The 19,304-nt window shown below is 41.1% G+C and overlaps 2 protein-coding genes across 2 annotated transcripts; both read right to left on the reverse strand.

Annotated features, from left to right (window-relative positions):
- Window positions 1-302: 302 nt before the first annotated feature.
- LOC147200564 (arsenite methyltransferase-like) lies at window positions 303-6,767 on the reverse strand. Its single transcript, XM_086120748.1, has 11 exons — window positions 6,527-6,767; window positions 6,283-6,316; window positions 5,922-6,049; window positions 5,681-5,831; window positions 5,205-5,341; window positions 5,035-5,104; window positions 4,166-4,247; window positions 3,961-4,092; window positions 3,672-3,811; window positions 3,480-3,602; window positions 303-1,587 (listed from the first exon to the last, which is right to left on the reverse strand). The coding sequence occupies exons 1-11, from the start codon at window positions 6,541-6,543 to the stop codon at window positions 1,480-1,482; spliced, it is 1,122 nt and encodes a 373-aa protein (XP_085976874.1). The 5' UTR covers window positions 6,544-6,767; the 3' UTR covers window positions 303-1,479.
- Window positions 6,768-7,063: 296 nt separating this feature from the next.
- On the reverse strand, window positions 7,064-18,168 carry wbp1lb (WW domain binding protein 1-like b). The gene is made up of 4 exons (XM_086120808.1): window positions 17,802-18,168; window positions 13,693-13,795; window positions 11,900-12,061; window positions 7,064-9,944 (listed from the first exon to the last, which is right to left on the reverse strand). Exons 1-4 carry the CDS (start codon window positions 17,892-17,894, stop codon window positions 9,172-9,174), a joined length of 1,131 nt encoding a protein of 376 aa, XP_085976934.1. The 5' UTR covers window positions 17,895-18,168; the 3' UTR covers window positions 7,064-9,171.
- Between the last annotated feature and the right edge of the window lie 1,136 nt (window positions 18,169-19,304).

The raw sequence follows: 19,304 nt of genomic DNA on the forward strand, positions 1-19,304 counted from the left end.
GACTTAGGCCTTTACGACCAACGGTTTTGTTCGGTCTGATCGTATGGTTTTGGTGTTTTTATTGACTTTGTCATTTTTAGCATTTTGTAGCACTTTGAGATTTTGCTTCAATGAAAAGTGCTTTGTAAATAAAATGTATTTCTATTATTACCTTGAATAAGAGGTATGTTCTCCAAAGAAGACACATCCTATACAGGTAATAAAATGCAAGTTTTGAAACCAATTTTTGAAAATTATAGACTCTTGTAAGTATTACACTGTCACAAATTGTGCTGAACTTGGTGCAAAAATCCATTCAATAATGTGGCACAATAATTTTTATTTAATAATTCTGATTCCCATTTATTAACAACAAAGAATGTTACAGGACAAGTAAGACCTTGAAATGTACTCTACAGAATTTAAAATATATACAACTATTTGAACACACTCAACAAATAAAGATACAGATTGAACACTTGCAAAAAAATACATTTGTATGATTTTTTTTTTTGTTAATCATATATTTAGTGCTACTATGGCATTTGCATTCCACAGATGTGCAGGAGGATTTAGATCAAGGCACATAGATGGCCACTCGAAAATAGTCTGATGGTTTTTTTTTCGCCCCCCCATTATTGGGTGTTTTTAACTGTTTGTATGGGTGCATATACTGTTGAAAAACCTATGGTCAGCAGCTGAGTCCAAATTTCAATTCAAAAGGCCTTATGGGTTGAGGTATCATTGCATCCTGTAGAGATTAAAAAATAACTGACAGATGAAGAAAAAGCAGGCCCAGTACATAACCAAGCCCAGTACTTATTTTCTTGGATCACTTCATTTAAAGTAAACACAGAGCTGTCACATGCCGAGAAGTTCCAGGTTTGTCTCATCCATGGAAGAAAAAAAAAAATAGAACATTTTTCTAGAAGCTCTTAGGCTTGTCAATTTACCTTTTGAAACATTCCTGTCAGGTTACACTTTCAGTGATCATTGTGTTTTTCTTCCTTTAATGGAAGGGTACCAACTATTTTGACTACGTGTACAGACTCTTCACGCTTGTGCAAAGCACAAAGGATTGTCAATAAAATCTTATTGAGTTTGTCCATTTTAAACAAAATTACCACAATTAGTCATTGATACTTAAACATTACTTTGAAATGAATAAAGTTGATATTGCATTACAATGATGCGGTATGGGTTGATGTGTGAATAAGTAATCGTTCTCAACTCTAAAAATGGAATTTGGACTCTATTATCTACGGCAGTGGTTCTCAACTGGTGGGTTGGGACCTTAAAGTGGGTCACGGACACATAATGCGGGGTCATATTTTCAAAGGCTTTTCTTTTTTTTTTTAAGAATGCATTTTCTTTATTACTCTTAACTTTTGTAGAAGTGGGTCAAGACTTGGCGACAAATACGGGTCGCAGGATGACAACAGTTGAGAACCACTGATCTCGTGTCAACTTGGTGCTGCTGGGTTGCTGCACTCAAGGCAATCACTTGCAGCAGGTTGCAGACTTGGTACTGCAGCATCCCCCTGTGGTTGAACTTGGACTCTGTTTCGGCAGCTGCACAGCAAACTGGAAAGGATCCTCTGCAAGTGCCTGTTTGGGTGAGGGGGTGGGGTAAAGCAAAGATCACAATATCATATTACATGCTTCCAAAGTTTCATTCAAGACAATTTGAAGGAATGTGGAAAAAGATATTTCAGATTTGTGTGACATCCTATTCTATATAATATAAACAGATCTAATGAAACAAGTCTTTTAATGTCAGATGACTGGAGTTGTGAGGTTCTTGATCTCTTCTATCAGACCTGGGTCCCTGAATAAGTATTTTGATTAAGTCCCCAGTGAGGGCCCGGGTCTGAAACGCACCGCCTGCCACTGTACTTTTAAGTTAGCAGTACTGTCACTGAAGTCACAATGCATATTTTAAGTTGGGAAATTGTAAAGAATATATATTTGTATGTGATTAATGGATAAGGGTTGAGATGAAAACATCTTGTACCGTTTGTGGCAGAGGTGATTGCTCTAAGACTGCAAGGGAAGCTCAGTTTCCCCTAAAATGTCAAAAAATAAGTGTTCAAATATATGTGTGTACATACAATTGTGTGTACATGTCATTGACTAAATATGTGCTACAACACGCTTAACTTTTGTTCTGAATCAGCTTCTTAAGACTGGTTACGACGCGACTCGCTTCTCATTCATTCCCGCAGCTTCACTGTACTTTAAACTGTGTGGACGCTGAGCGTCGACAGGCGCGGACGCCGGGCGTCAAGAGAGTTCAAGGCAGGTTGTCCCAATGCATTGAAACGAGACGAGTCATAGGATAAATGCTGGTTTTGTCCCGCCCATCGGACGCTCAGCGTCTCTGGGAGTCTATGGACAGTGGGCGTTTGTGGGCTGGCCTGGATGCTGAGCCTTTCTGCATGATGATTGGATGATCTGTCTGAGGCTGAATCTCTTTTTGATTGACAGCGAAATGAGCTAATCACCTATCTTTTGGTGTAGGCATCGTGGGAGCATTTTTCAATTCTCATTCTGTTCTAAGTTGAACTGGAGACTTCTTCTAATCATCGGAGCGACACTCTCTTTGTTGAAAACGATTAGCGACAAATTAATCTTTTATTTCTGGTGGGTTATATTGTAGTTGCTGTAGTTGTAGGACACTAGTTAAGTCCCTGGAAAAGACGCCTTGTTGGTATGACAGGGTCACAGATAATTTTCTTGAAAAGGAACAGAGACTAGAATCCACGTATAAATAAACGGGCACATTTTATGATGTCGGCCAAAATTGAGCTTCCCCTCCTTGACAGACCAGCATCCGTCACTGTTTTGTGGATGTATGCATTCACAGAATAACCATTAGAGCTGACACGATAGCATTCCATGAGCTCGAGAAGGGAACATTCCTTCCTGTTCCAGGTTCCCGGCATGACTCCACAGACTGGTTATGACTCTGGGACAGGTGCTTGACCTTGTGCGTGCATATGTGAGTGTGTGTTTGAAAATGTTTTATTGGATATAACTCTATGAAGTTCGACAATGGGCCTCTCAGGGTGTGTCCACAATTTCAAACACACCTCTGGTACCCAAAGTAATTTAATACGTTTTCGCAGAAACTCATCATTGGTCGAGAACCATTTTGTAGTCTGAATTTCCCTCAGATGGCCTTTGTGACTGCGAAATCATATAACAATAGTATTGAATATGCACAATATATTGATGGAAAACTAGTTTGGAAAATTAACAGTCAGGGAAAATAGTTAGTGCAACTGTGCAAATGATTTTAAAAAGATGGTTTGAAAGGTGAAAAAACACGTGATGAAGTATATAAAAGTGAAGACAATTTGACAACTGTGGTGTAGATTTTAGCAAGAAACATGAAGTAGACTGACGTGATTTGCTTTAGTGGGCCACAAAAATGGCGTGGCGGGCCAGATCTGGTCCCAGGCCTCAAGTTTGTCACCTGTGTTTCAAGTATTACTGACCTTCGGTTTGACTCCACAAGGTCCACAGGAGCCGCTTGGTGGCTGGAAAGTGAAGTCCTGTGCAAATCTGGAATGGGTCAGGATGGCGGCTAATTCACCATCTACCTCGACCACTTGATCAACCTGGCAGAAGCAAACATTCAGTTCAATAGTCCCTGGACTTGATCGGATTCTGCAGGAGCTTATACAGACCTTGAAGGTGTACTGACAGTCAAAGCGGAGAGAGTCCTCTGCCCCTGTAATGTTTCCATTATAAATGACGTTACATGGCTTTGGGCTGCCTTTCGGGATCTTAAAGAGACGGTATGTGGCAGAGACAAACTTGAAGTCCCCTGGAATGTAACAAAAAAAGATGGAAACACGTTGGTTTGTGTTTTGTTTATTCAAACTAATCTTGAGGGATAAACTGTATTGGATTCGGCTTTGACAAGATACCATGACACAACATGCAATCCATGAAAGGAGGAAAGGAGCGTCAAACCCAGAATGGCTTGCAGTTCTTTGTTGTCAACAGTGACGATGCTGGCAGTAACGAGCCTCGGTGGACTGAATCCAACTTCCTCGGCCAATTGTAGGAGATCTTTGTACCACATTGCGCCACCTATACACTCCCCTGCCATGAGATTTTCCACTGAGATGTCTGCAGCTTATATACGCGTATATCAGTATAACATCGCAATACGCACCCCACAGGATTTTGTGCTTTTTAATTTCCTCAGGCAGTCTTGCGTTGCTGTAGATGTCACTGAAGTAAAACTCACCACCATCCTAATCATCAGTACAGCAAGTACAGTGCATGGTTAACACAAATATTTGACTGCTTTAGACAAAAGGGTGCAAAAATCTGGAAATTTACAGTGGAAATTTGTATAGTTGCCAAATGAAATAACAGCGGACCCTCGAATATTCAGGGTTCAGGACCAGCGGATTCGCACATTGATATTTTTTTTAAATTCTATATTTTAAGCTTTTTTTTGTTGTTGTTTTGGGGGGGGGTTGCCCCTGGACCTACAACTCCCCTCACCCGTGTTTTTTGAGGAAACCACATATTGAATTTTTAGCAGCCTTTTTTGAAAACATTTTCTGGGTTACATTTTTTTCTGCATTTCAATGGTCATCAATTATACACAGATTTTTGCTATTTGCAAGCCAGCCTGGTCCCTATTCATCGTGGGCGTCCACTGTATATGAAGAGAACATCACAACCTGGGACAATTTTCAATGGGGTGGCCAAGGTGACAATGTCTCACTGAGGGTTGGCCACATGCATGTGTACACACAGATTTTGAGGAAATGCTGTGGAATGGAGTTCTGGAGGAATGCATTAAGAACAGAAAGGGGTGAAAGAGTGTCCTTAAATCTGTGATGGGCACAGTTAAGATTATAAATAACGTGGGACAAGTACTTTGGTCAGTTAGAATGTAAAATAATTCTGGTGTCCAACTTTAAATATCTCTGACAGTCTACAGTTACTCTTCCCATGGAATGCTTGAAAACTTTAATTGAGAAAAATAAAAATAATGTTTTCCCATTTCAACAGTGAGTTAGAGTGTACCTTTAGCACACTGTGGGCTTCAGCCAGGACTCGCTTCTTTTCTGGAGAAAGATTCACCACACAGTTGGAGCTAAGTGATAAAAAAAAAAAGTGACAATTAGAAGAAAAAAAAATGTCCACAAATATGCAGTTTTACAATGTGAGAGGAGGAGGCAAGAATTACATCTTACATGATAACATCAAAAGAGTTACTTTCCAGACCCGCCTCTGTTAAGGCCTCAATGTAGCCCTGGACAAAGGTAACATTGGGCTTCTTGTAGCCAAACTCCTTCATGTGAAAGTCCACATGTTTCCTGGCCACTTCAAGCTAGATAACATAGAACATTTTAATTATGCTTTTGTGGTCCAAATATATGATCAATAAACAAAGGACTACAGTACTTCTGGATGCTCATTATTGGCTTATTTTGACGGGAAACAGTTTGCGTTGGCCCTGAGTGGCTCCAATGTATTTGCTTCCACAATATGTATGCTAGAAGCTGCAGGAGTCTGATTACACACAAATCTATCAATAAATAAAAAAACCGTACCTCTCTGGCAGTGAGTGTTACTACTACACATGCCAAGCATGAGGTAGTGTTTATTGGTTGCTTGGTTTTGTTGTTTATTTATTACTCAATAGCACCGGCACTAATTCTATAAGTACCTGAGTCTCAGTCATGTCAATGCCGGTGACATGGCCAGCCTCTCCCACCAGTTGACTCAGCATGAAGCAGTCTCTGCCACTCCCACAGCCCAGGTCAAGAATCCTGCAGCCTTCCAAACACTCTGGCACCACCAGACCACAACCATAGTATCTGGGGGAACGGGAAACCCATTCCAAAATATAACCAACAATACTTGGCAAAAAAAAAAAAAAAAAACTTAAAATAAAAATCGGTGACAACCTGTCAGTCACATCAGGGTGTACTTTCTTCAGAGCATTAAGGATGAAATTTGGGTAGGGCTGGGCTGGAGCGACACAAGCATTACTCTTCAGGTCTGAGGTCTTCTGTAACTTCTTTCCATAGTAATCCTACCAAGAGATGACATAAACCTTGAAGTCACAAAAGGGGATTTGGATGTACAGGTACACTTGTAAGATCAAGAACTTGAACGAAGAGCACGATCCGGCAAAACACATTCACCATTGATCAGCTGCCCCCCAAAAATAATCAAGAGGCAGCCTCAATGGATGTTTACCAGGCTATGATAAGATAAAGGTTTTTCGTGTTTAGATGACTGCAATCAAGAAAATGTTGATCCTACCTTAACATCCTGGTGAACGATGGTATCCACAAAGCTTTTAAGAAAAAAAAAGAGTATTAAATGCATTATATACCTCATCACACGTAAAGCAAAGCTTGTTGAAAAGTCAGTCTGGATATGAGTAAGCGAGACGTGCCATGTATAAATACAAGCGTCACAGGCTCTCAATGCTAAAAGCTAGGCTAAATGAAATGGAAACGAGATACTATAGTCGGATTCGAAACGGATTGAATTGTATTCCTACCTAGTTTTATCTGCCATTGTAGATTGTGAGTGAGATCGGTGTAGAAAACTGTTCAGAGGAAAAAGCTTGTTTTGAGTACTCGGCGCAGTCGACAGTGGACTAGCAAAAAGTCCAGTTGAAGAAGGAAGGTTCAGAGTTCACTTCCTGCACCACAGCACACCCTGGGCTGCACTATTCTAAACAAGATGAGTGCTCATTGCAGTGGGCTATCGGTTTCACAATTCACCCTAAAATACTCGAGAGCCCATATCTTTGCTCCTATTATCGCTAAGACAACTCTGACGTCAAAGTATGCATTTTGGTGATCAAGCCGTCCAATAAAACACGCCTCTAACTTTTATAAACCAACAGGTTTTTCCCCTTACAATTGGGACACAACTATGCACATTTCACATTGAGAATGTCAACAGAGTGACGTCACTAATCCTTTCTTTGGGAAAAAAATATTTGTATTTAAATGGTTAAAATTCCGTGATACCTTGGATGATTGTAATGTAGCAAGATAAGGGTACTAAATAAAAAACATGACAATTTTTTATTAAAATTGAAACCTTTATTAAAAGTACATCCATCTTGGTTGGTGTTGACATTCAAAGAATATGTGCACATCCACATCGTGAAGTGAGTGAGTCTTTGGCATGATTTAACCTGATTGGGGTTGAACAAGAATGTTCAATCATCATGTACTCGTCACAAAAATTCAGCACAAGTCTCAATTTGACACACAAGGACATGAAGGCTAAAACAAATATAGCTACTTTTTCCGGCTAAAATCTGCCACATGATTGTAGATTTGAAAATAGAGTGGCTTACCAATGTTATACATTTTTTAAAAATTAAATATCGGTACACTCTCAATGGTTTTGCTCATGTGAACTATAGCTCATCCTTGCGCTTACATGTACCACAAGTTGCACAATTTATACTGCACAGATAGTATTTATGATCGACTTTTGATTAGTTTCAACAAGACAGCTTAAAAGAATTTGTGTTTCAGTTATTTTTAGTTTGGGACATATTTTTAATCTTTTCAGTGAACGTCTGCGTTGGCTGATGAAAACATTGTGCTTTGTCAAATTTGCTGGATCTTCCATAGGTCTGCAAAATGTATTTCTACAACAAAGTACATTTTTAGATCACAGTCAAAGTGTAATCAGAATCCTTTGTCCGACTACATCCTTCATCTGTTAAAATTGTGGTTACATTTATTTTTGACGGGGGCAGATGTGCAACGTTCTACCAGCAGGTTAGAGATCAATTAATTGATCTTTTACAAGTGGCCATTTTTTGTAGTGCAGCACTGTCAACATTCATAATTTAAAACTGTTCACATTCACCTAACAGGAATGTTTTGTGAACTGACATTCAGTAATAGGCAACTCCTTAGGTATTTATACACAAGTAGTTTTATTGTTAAGAGCCTCTATTCCAGTCTACAGTTGTTGCATATTATTATAATAAATGGGTAATTTTGCCATTTCGACTACAGTTGTATTGAGGATTACCACGATCACGGATGAATGAAATGGCTTTATAAACAGACCAAGTAAAATGTCCGCACCATTTCAACTCCCCGCAAAATACCAAACTGTGTGTCTGTGTTGGGGAGTAGCGGGCAGCTTTTAAACACAAGACAATCCATACCTCAGGTGGTTACATAGCACAAACGTATATCATGGGCAAATGTTTCCCATTGTTGAGTGCAAATTATCACATATATGTGATTGTTGTCATACTTAACTCTACACACAAATACTAAACAGTAACGTATTAATACCATTTTACTGTAGATGACTGGGTAGGGTACGGTAAGTTGGTAAATTTAAATACGGCAAAGAAGCTCAGTGCTTTATACTGTACTGCTGGTGGAGGTGTTAATCTGCTCAAATGACTCAGAGGAGCTGATGTTCCCCATATCAGCTCTCTGGGTAGGCACATACTGCTAACATTCAGGAAGTTAACCAAAAGGCAATTCATGAAGCAACAAGTGAATCTGTTGCACTTGAGCCCCAAAGAAACAAGATATGTGCTGCAATTTAAGACGGAAATGTGAAAATCAAAATGATAGTCTTCGTTAAAAGCTTCATTTAAAAAACATAAATAAAATTTGTGCAAAGTAGGAACAGCTCACATAAACACTCGTTAATGCGCTAGTGGTTCAGATCAAGCACAAGAAAATATTTTCTTTCAGAATTGCTGGAGGATTAAAAAAAAAAAAAAAAAAGCACATTCAGGTCCAGGTCAGATGTTTCTACAATATACGCTTGATTGCTCCAACAGACATATGAGAAGGGCTTGTTGACTGTGTCTTATAGTAACTAATTTCCAAACACCTGCTGGGTGAGATCAGCCATCTTCCAGCCACAGGGGTCCAGTCTTTGCAATATGTATCACAGGATGCAAAGACAGCAACTGTGCGAGGTGCGTCGTGTGCACAAACTGTCTTCTGTCCACACACACGTTAGTCAAGCCCACTTCACGTTCCAGTGTGTAGAACAGAGCTTTGTCATCAGTCACTGTTTTGAAATTTGACTTCTGGATCGCACAAATAATTTGCACCGATACTCATTTTAAAAATCTTGAGGTTTGAAGCCCCTTATTTGTGTCCCAAAAAAAGCTTCCGTGATCCAGCTACGGTGTGTGTTTCAAAATTGTGGCTCAGTGCTGGTGCTGTGGTGTGGACCCTCCTGCTCATTGATGGTGTGGAGGAGGAGGCAGACTGGAGGGTGCAGTGACGCGCTGCCTGTTTGGTGCGCCGGCTGGGAGGATCCTGGTGCCGCTCGCCTTTCCGACCCGCCGAGCGCCGGCTCTTCCTCCACACTGAACGAAGACCGGTGAACACAACTATCACAAAAGTCTCCAGCCTCCTCCTCATATCCCTCACGGCCCAGCAGGCTCTCCAGCTCCCGCAACTCTTTACCTTCCAAGCCACCTGCTCCACTACAACCATTGTTCCCACGCGAGCCACACACACACACTTCAATCCCAGAGTCACCTGTAAACCGTCGCCTTCTACCATTTGGGAGTCGCTCCTTGTCATCTGACGGGTCCTTCAAAAGAGCATCCTTGCAGTCGCTCGTCTTATCCTCAAGGTTGAGTCTCTCCCTACTAATCCCCTCTGACAAAAGTAACATGCCTGAATCCTGCGTTGTTTGTGCAGGCTTGTTGTCAACATTTGGCATTAAATCGAAAGCAGTCGGTTGTGGCTCCTCTACACTGGGCCTGTTGCACAGGCCGTCCGAGTTGGGGGTTGCTGTGGCCGGTTGAATGTCTGGACAGCGTCCATCCTGCTGCTCGAGGTGAGGCTGTGAGACTGCTGAGGATGCTGCTGTGTGTAAGGCACTGTAGGGTGGTGGAGGAGTAGGTGGACGGTTCACTACTTCTTCGTAATCTGGCAGCAGATAGCTTGGTAGAAACCCTAGAGAGGAAGATGAGTAAATCAGATTCAGTCCAAGAGCTGTAATATCAATGATGCCTTTACGAAGATAAGAATGAGCATCAGACTTGACGGGTTTGATAAATCTGAAATATGTGACATGTGAAGCAATGATAACACAAATAAAATGGGAGATATCACGGAGAAATCCTGAAATGCCACCACTAAAAAGTGGTCAAAAAGCACAGAAACAGAATTGCTCATCAGCAAGCTTCGCAGAAGCCTGACAATTATCCTGATCATATTAATCGGGTGTGCTGAAGCAGGGGGAGATGGAAAACAGGCAGGACTGCCAGCCTTGATGACTGAGTCTGGACACCCCTGGCTTAAAGGGTAACTCACCCATCTGACAACACATCTCTCCACCCCTCACTAATGCAATCAATATTTGTGGCGTTGCCTGGAGGACCATTGGGCTTGCTAGTTGGGCGTGGTCTCGCTGTTACTGACAGCAGCAGTCACAAACTATGACCAAAATACTTGTTCCAACCAAATGCTGTGCTCATAAATCACTTATGTGAAATTTGAAATAAAGTTGTTGGCAAACGCTACTATTCCAACTCCAACTCGCTACGGAGGCCTGAAAGTGACTGAGCTGCTTGTATACCCCACGGTGGCAGAGTGACAACGTTAACATTCCAGAAGTGATGTTAGGATTCCCTTGCTCGTCCAATCAGAGGACAGAAAGCCAAACTCACATGGATGTCATCAACACCAGGAAGTAAACAATGTCTGGATCGCTTCTGAAAAATCTTGGACAGTGTGTTTGGGTCGAGTCGTCCAGAGTAACTTTCTGCCAGTATCGTGGTTGTAGATCAACTCAGAAGTAATCAAAATTGTTTGAAAATGCCATAATAAAACAAGTTGATCATCACTGTTGACTGCTGTGTGTGCGTGCGTGCAGCGCATGTATCCTCTCAAGCTGCGGTGGAAAAAAAAGGCCTCCCAGACTGCCTTGCTCGGAGACGCGTGCAAGCGACCTATACTTTTGTCATTTCTCGTTCGCTGATCATTACATGAATGTTAAGGAGTGCAGAACAACACACTGCCACTGTCTAGCTCACAGGTGTCAAAGTCAAGGCCCGGGGGCCAGATCTGGCCCGCCACACTATTTTATATGGTCCGCAAAAGAAAATCAAGCATGTTAAGTTCCATGATGCTTGCTAAAGTCTGAACCAAAATTTCAAATTGTCATAAGTAATCTACAATAATAGTCATTATTCTTGACTTCAGATTTTAAAACTAGTTATTCATCAATTTGTGGTGCGCTGTGTATGTGGAGGGGATTAAACATTTATATGGTTTCCCAAAATTCATACCGGCCCTCCAAGGGAAACCCGAACTACAACGTGGCCCGCGACAGGAGGATGCTCACTAAACTAAAAGCTATGATGGACAGTCCCTCCCACCCCTTCCAGCCCGCCCTGACAGCACTGGGTAGCTCCTTCAGCCAGAGACTGTTACACCCGCAATGCAAGAAGGAGAGATACCGCCGCTCATTCCTACCGACTGCTGTGAGGCTGCTGAATAAACATATGTGAAAACCTGTAACCATTGTAAATAGCACAGCCACCTTCTGCTGTGTTTTCTATGCTATTGCTAATTTATTATATTTATTCTAGAAATATATTGCTAATGCTATATTTTATATTGCACTTATATTGAACTGTGTACAGTTCTTTACAGAAACATTTATTTTGTGCAATGAAACACTTTTGTCCACCCCCCCCCCCACACAATTTTGCTGCTGTAGACCGCAAATTTCCCCAGTGTGGGACAAATAAAGGTTACCTTATCTTATCTTAAAACGAGTTTGACACCCTTGTTCTAGCTCAATGGTATGTCAGAAGTGAGACTGGGTCGGGATAACGCCACAAGACAATTCACCAACAAATTAGTATCAACATGTGCATTGATGTATGTAAAACAAGTCTTACTGAAGTAGAAGGGCACTGAGGGAAAGTTGTGTGCTTCACGATAAGCAATGAGGTTGATCTCGTGCTGCCGCTGCTGTTGCTGCAGTCGGTGTTTGGTGCGGCGATGGTGACACACGCAGCAGCAGCTCAACATGAAGATGATAACCCAGACCAACCAAAACCCTACAATAAGGGACAATCCACATACATTAATCATGTTTGAGAACAAGATGTTTGACAACAACCGATGTAGACTTATCAAATACTGTGTTTAATCGTATTTTCATTTTAATAACACGTCAGTGTGGTGAGTTTGACATATTTCCTGGCCCACATTGACAATGCACACACATACCTAATCACAGCTTTTAATGGTCTTTCGGGCAAAATTCTGCATTCTGCAATTTGACCAAGAAATCTCCCTACCACTGGTTTTCCAATTTAGACAATTGCCCATAAACTTAAGAATCTAAATTTGTATGAGGAACGATTTGTGTCAAAATTATTCACATAATTACATTCGTGATTTTCACGTTTTTCAGATCCACAAATACATCTGCAATTTTCACGTTTTATTGTTGTGTGTGCATATGTCATGACTTCTCATTTATCAATATTTGAAATGGAAAAACGAACAATGAGCCTTTCGCTGATCTTCTATTATGTGTTTATCGCAAACAAGTCAGGAAACAATATACAACCGTTTTTATTTGCCTCGAGCTCGTTTTGCCTTGGCCCGTGAGACAAATGCGCACACACAACACCCAAAAAAAGTGAGAACCGTGCATATATTTATGGGTTTTTTAAAAACACGTGAAAATTGCAGATGTACTTGTGTGAATAATTTTCCCACAAATTGGAATCTCAAGGTCATACAAGTCTGATTTCAAGATACCATTTCTGGATCACTATGGGTCATGAGTTGCACAAAAGTTTCATTGACCATCATGAATGAGATGATTTGAGACCAGTTTGGCTCTAAAACAAATTAGTTCTATTTACGTAATTTCTCATGGGGGGAAATGTTTCTAAATCAAAACAAAATGGATTGTTTGACTGAAGTGTTTTTTTCCCCTACTTATAAAATGGGTTTTTTGCCCCTGTTGCCATCTCCCCTCCCTTGAAAGAATTTACAGTGGACCCCGCACACCTGTGGTTTGGCACTTGCGGATATTTTCACTACTCTACATTTGCAAATGTTAACTGGTTATTTGCACATCAGTTGATCTACTATTTAGTTGTTAGATGCATCAATGATGGCAGTCGATTCATTTTATTATTGAACTCACCCAATTATGACAGAGAGGTTCGGCGCGCTGTTAGCTGAGGCTTGGAGTGGGAGGAAGACTCAAGCTCGTCAGACTTATCACTCCGTCATGCAACCTCCTTTGCACAATATCATCTTATTTTAAGTGTTGCACTAAGGCGACTCTTTATTTAGTTTAACAAAGTGAAGCCACACTTGTGACTGCCATTGGGTGCACCCGCTTGATCAACGCACGTATGGGCGCATTTCTTCGTTGGGCGTCTTTTTCTTCGGGTTGACGGACTAGCCAACGTAACGGGGAACCGGAAATTTAAAACGCAGACAAATCTGTGAGAATAGTCCCATTCCAATCGATTCTCAAGACTTGATACCCAACCCTATGGACTGTAAATCTGACGAACACAATTGCCTTATGCATCACTGGCCAAAGTGGCCAATGCGTTTTATTACCTCCCAACAAAATTGATTTTAACCCGCATTTAGCGGGTTGGCGTCGGCCAATTTAGCACACTTTGACAGTATGGTCTAGGAATAGCCGAACACTTACACCAAAGCTCATAGTAGTAACTGCAACACTGAGATTCTCCACAGCAGTGACCCGACTCACACATGTAGCTCTGGTTGTTGACACCTTCACAGAGAAGTAGGCTCTGCAAGACAATAAGAAAAGGAAAGGTATGGATCGAACCACAATTCAAATTAAATGTTTAAAAACATCACAAAGCATCCAGGGTCAGACATGGCCTGCTACAAATTACAAATAGTGGTAGCACTTGTAGTACTTCAGTAGCATGTTTTGTAATGTTTCTCTATTTGTTCGGCTAACTTCCGGCGAAAAGTATGTGAACGGCATGTCAATCAATGCGCTTCATTGGGATCGCAAAAAAATGATCACCCGCAGCGCGTATTTTGCAGCCTGCAACCAACTATTGATCAACCTGTGTCAAGTCAAGTTAAGTCAACTGTATTTATAGAGCACTTTCAAACAGCCATCGCTGCATACAAAGTGCTGTACATGGAGCAATTTAACACATACAATAAACAGTAAAACAAATCGGTAATAAAGGCGGTAGAAAGCACCAAACAGTAACACCAAGAACAAATCTAAGTCATGCTGAGTCGAATGCCAAAGACATTTCATCCAGTTAGAAGCCAGGAGCAAGTAAATACGTCCATTTTTTATTTTATTTTATTTTTTTATTTGGGTGTACAGTTTAGCGTCCCCTCGTTTGTGCATTTTCTGCACTATGAGTTTGAAATAAAGTCCTGTTTTTGTACAATAAAAGGAAAGACATTTGGATGGAATCGTTTTTTAAATCCGATTCAAATCCCACACCCATCCCTCCACCACATACTACTGTATAGATTATTCTCCCACACAAAAATGGCTCTCAAACATACATGTTGCTTCTTGCCCTCTCTTGCCCCACAAACCTACCGACCTCCATGAAAACAAACACTCAAACACACACATCTAGCCCAGCAACGATTGCTCTATGGAAATTTCCAAGCAGTGGAGATCAGTCCACACAATCCATTTGATCATCACAACCTCAACTGCTGACATAAAAGTGGCCACAGCCTTACATACCGCTACCAAATTTTGTTTGTAATCTTCTGAACTTATTTGACATGTTTCAAAGTGCTGAACAGAAATAGGGAATTCACTGGTTAAAAAAAACAAAAAAACCATGTGACATCTCAGATAACCTCTGCTGTTTTCATTGATCTGCTGGCTTTTGCCCAGCTTACGTTCTCAACCAGGCCACCTGGGCCTGTCTTGCCACTTGATACTCGAACCATTCAGTTAGTTTGAGTCTTCAGCTTGTCCTCCATTGTACTGACGCTGTTTTGTCCTTTTGCAAAAACAGCCCTTGTATACAAAAAAAACACACCCTATTGGACAACGCAATATGTGGAAGAAATTGATGTCAACAGAAACGGTGAACAGTACTAAGGTCAGTTACCTAAATCCTGGTCTGCACTGAGCTAAAAAGTATCTTTTTTTTTTTTGCATTATGTTAAACAAATCATGCGATGCTGTTTCTGAACTAGTATAAGGGTTGTAATACTAAATCGCCATTAGCACTGAATGTTTGCAAAGAAAAAAAAGATTGATGAAAGAAAAGATCTTATTTCTGCCGAAATGTGATGTTCTGATTTTAACTTTCCCAGAGCAGTTAATTAAATGTTTACTTTACCTGTCATTATGCTTCCTCTCAGTGTGCAGTTAAATGTTGGACTTTGTGCAAGTTGCAGAGTGTTACTTTTACGTGTTGCTTGCCAAATTAACTCGTTCTGGTTTTGAAAGCCAAACTTAATTAGTGACGAGTTTGCCGGCATTTCTTGGGGGCGTTACGTCTCCAGTCATCTTAATTCACTCTGTGTGAGAACCACATTTCGGCTCCAGTGCATCTTTGCACAAATTCAGAATGTGAATATGCATCTCCCTGATCTCTTTATCACACTTGTTTTTATTGTATATTGTTCTATTTTTTATTTTCTTAAGTTTTGGAACTTCCTGGGCTAACCTGGGGACCACAGGTAATATATTTCGTGCTATTTCATATGGAAAGGTGTGTTGGTATGACAAAAATTCCTTGAATCCTTGAAAAGTAACTTTATAACTTGAATGAACAGCCAGAAACTAAATTAGTGGCAAAATAAAACAAGGATATTCTAAAATAATGTCAATAAAAAAACATCAGTAGGGGTGTCATTCAACAGCTTAACACACGCTCAGGGTGGGAAGAATCACAGCCACATCACACGCTTGCTGCACAAGCAAAATCATGCAGTCAGTGTATTGTCACAATGGGAAATTGCTCAAACACGCCGCCGTTCTGCACATTTATAATTTTTTCTTTGATTATAATGATTTTAAGATTGGGGGAATCCAAAATTGGAATCATGCTTAAAATTCAATTGCACAGCCCTATTATGACACCTTTTCAACGTCATCGTTAGTGGTGTTTAGAGGTGAGATGAAAATGAAAATGCAGTGAACGGAAGACAGTGGTTTCGCTGTCACTCAAAATGCTCGGTCATGAGTGTGGCTCACTATGTGACCAAAGAGCCACTTAGCAGCAGATACACTCACCACCGATTCATGCACAGGTCTACTTTCTGACATGTAGGTATTCTGGTGCTAGAATAGTTGACTAAGTGACAAAACAGAGCTAGTAAAAGTTAATCATCATGACTGTTATGACTGATTATGGTGGCACAGATACGCTGATAAAATACAGCTGATATGTGAACGGTTAAGGCATTGACATACGCCTGAGCCATGTGACACCTCCTCTTGGTCAACGGCCATTACAAGGGCATGCATAAACAAAAAGATATATAGACACAGCAAACACACGGCTGCCAGGCTATGCATCATTTCCTAAGCACAGGGGGTCCTCAGGTTATGGCCGAGTTTCACTGCTATAAGGGTGATGTAACCTGTGTCTACGAAACATGCAATGGTGTATTACTAACCCGTGGAAATGTTGCATGTTGGGACTCTGTTATGGTTCTTGTGCATGTGCCTATAAACAAGTACAGCTCCAAAAGGTCAGGAATAGAAAGAAAAAAGGAGTGATAACCATTTGCATGTGAGAGGATACTCGGCCTCTTACTCTTTAGATCTTGGACAGTGAATGCTGCATGCAAACTCTTCAATTGGCAAGAAAACCACGGTGCTATTTTTGTATTGAAAATAATTATGTCATAGTGACACATCTCTAGAGTGCCCTTTCTTGCTGTATTTGTTGTGGTTGCCGTCACTGTGCATGGTTTTCATACTTCATGATCATTGTTGCACTATTGCTCTGAACATTGCGAAATGGATCTCCGTTTGTCCCACATCCATTTCCTTAATTTCTTTTTGGGAGTTATTACAAGAATGAGACCAACTCAACTACCAGCAACAAATTCCCTAAGTTTAACATACACAGGTTTGAGACATGTTTACAAAGAGGAATGAGTCATACGAAAACATGAAACTCAACCCAACATTTTAAATTGAGTACTTTGCTCCCTTGCCAGGTTTACTGCACTTTTGTATCAGTACTGTACATTGCATTTTGCCAACATATTATTTTAACTCTATCTTTGTCTCCCAATGTGAAGACTCTGGTGATTAGAAAGCATTAAACATATTGAACACAATGTTACGATGTACTGCGGCATAACATATCAGTATGTGACCAGTGAGACTTGAACAAAGTGCAGCAAGCAATAACTGGTGAGTGCAGTTTTCATCTTGACATTGTGTCTTTTAAATTATAACTGCAAATGAAGTTACCACACTGAAAAGAAACGCTAGGCTGTTGCGAGTAGCATGGCGACATTCACATCATGTTTATGCATCTTGTGGCCAAAACCTACGAAAGCAAGGCCCCAACTCCTCCAGGCTTCCTTAACTTTGTAATGTTAGCGAGCGCAACTAGCGAACATGGAATGTTGTCGTTGACAACAAGGTATCCTAAAGGTAGCCAGTGAGTAACAGCAATGTAATATATACATGTATCGTATGGTCCGTACCACCGTATGCTTTATGTTTAAGAAACGAGTGAATGTTTACACGGCATGTTCTAACTCATCCAGGTAACTAGCAGCTTGCTAACAGCCCTGACATAGGAAATGAGCTCGCTTAGGACAGCTTACCCTGTCGGTTGTGGAAGCTGTGGGGGTGACAGAGGCAACGTTGTGCAAAAACAATCCCATTTTAACAGCCAAAGAGACTTTCATTCCTCCCATAATGTTGCAACGAGTAGGGCAAAAAAAATGGAACCGCTTTGGTTCACAAACTTCATCCGAATATCATCGACTACTTCTCGGGCACTGACTCGCTTAGAGGCCGCTGTGAGTGCCGCCGCCCCGGCATCGTGGAGCTTTCAAGGTTGGCACGGAAGGGACCGCAGCGAGCAACGGGTTGCTGTAGGGGACCGCGGGTCTTGCAACTGTTACACAATCTGTTTGTTCCTCCCGCATGAGAGTTCGGCTAGTGTCTGCTCTGCTGGGGCGTGGCGTGATCACCTCGAGCCGATCCATGTGAGCAACGTGAAGGGCGTACTGTACGTTTGCGTGGCTGGTTGAGCGGACTGCGACGCCATTGGATAACTCGCTGGAAGCTAACCAATCACTAAAGCATGCGTCTTTTCCTTATGAATTCATGACAACCCACGGGAACAACAGCTCGTTTCTATTTTGAACCTTCATACAACTTCTAGATTTACAAACATCGTTAATCCCTGGCTTCAATTTAACGTCAGTAATGAAAGTCTACAAAGTGATGAAAATTTAAAAAGCCCGTTTCACTATTACGTCACGAGTACAAGAGACGCAGCATCTCCGATGACACCACAAGGAAATAAATAAGGCTTTTAAAAGGCCCAGGCAAAAATTATGGTCTCACCAGTTGTGGAGAATAATCATTTGAATGTATAATTTCAGGACTTTATTCTCGCCACCTTAATTCAAAATGGCGCCGCGTGAGTGGCTGCCTTTCCAGCAGCTCCTATACAGTATTTTGTTGTTCTGCTTCTTCCTTTCTTAACTTTACTGCTGTGAATCGGGAATTTCTCCAATGCGAGACTAATAAAGGTTTTCTTATTTTATCTTATCTTAACTCTGAGCTCATCCGCCGAAGTACCAAGAACTAAACGGAAGCTCAGAGGGGATCGAGCCTTTTCCGTTGCTGGTCCCTCTCCCTGGAATGACCTCCCACGGAACATTCGGCAAGCCCCCTCGCTGCCCATCTTTAAAACCCGCCTCAAAACTCACTTGCATTCTTTGGCATTTGACTCAGCATGACTCAAATTTGATCTTAGTTTTACTGTTTGATGCCTACTACCATCTTTGTTACTGATTATTGCTTTATTGTTGTATATATGTTAGTTGCTCCATGTACAGCACTTTGTATGCAGCAATGGCTGTTTGAAAGTGCTCTATAAATACAGTTGAGTTGAATTGAGGACAAAAAAAAGGCAATTTGTGGATGTTCCACAGCACAACTTTTATTCAAATGCCACCGTTCTGCCTTTAAGAAACACTAAAAACAAAACGTATGAGTACACAATCATAGCATGAATGCTATTCTAGTAATAAGTTAGGCCTACACACACACACACACACTTACTCTGTCTCTGTCTGTCTTTCGCTGTCTCT

This window comes from Hippocampus guttulatus, chromosome 9 (assembly GCF_054856545.1).
Source record: "Hippocampus guttulatus isolate MCC_2025c chromosome 9, RoL_Hgut_1.0, whole genome shotgun sequence".
NCBI lineage: Eukaryota > Metazoa > Chordata > Actinopteri > Syngnathiformes > Syngnathidae > Hippocampus > Hippocampus guttulatus.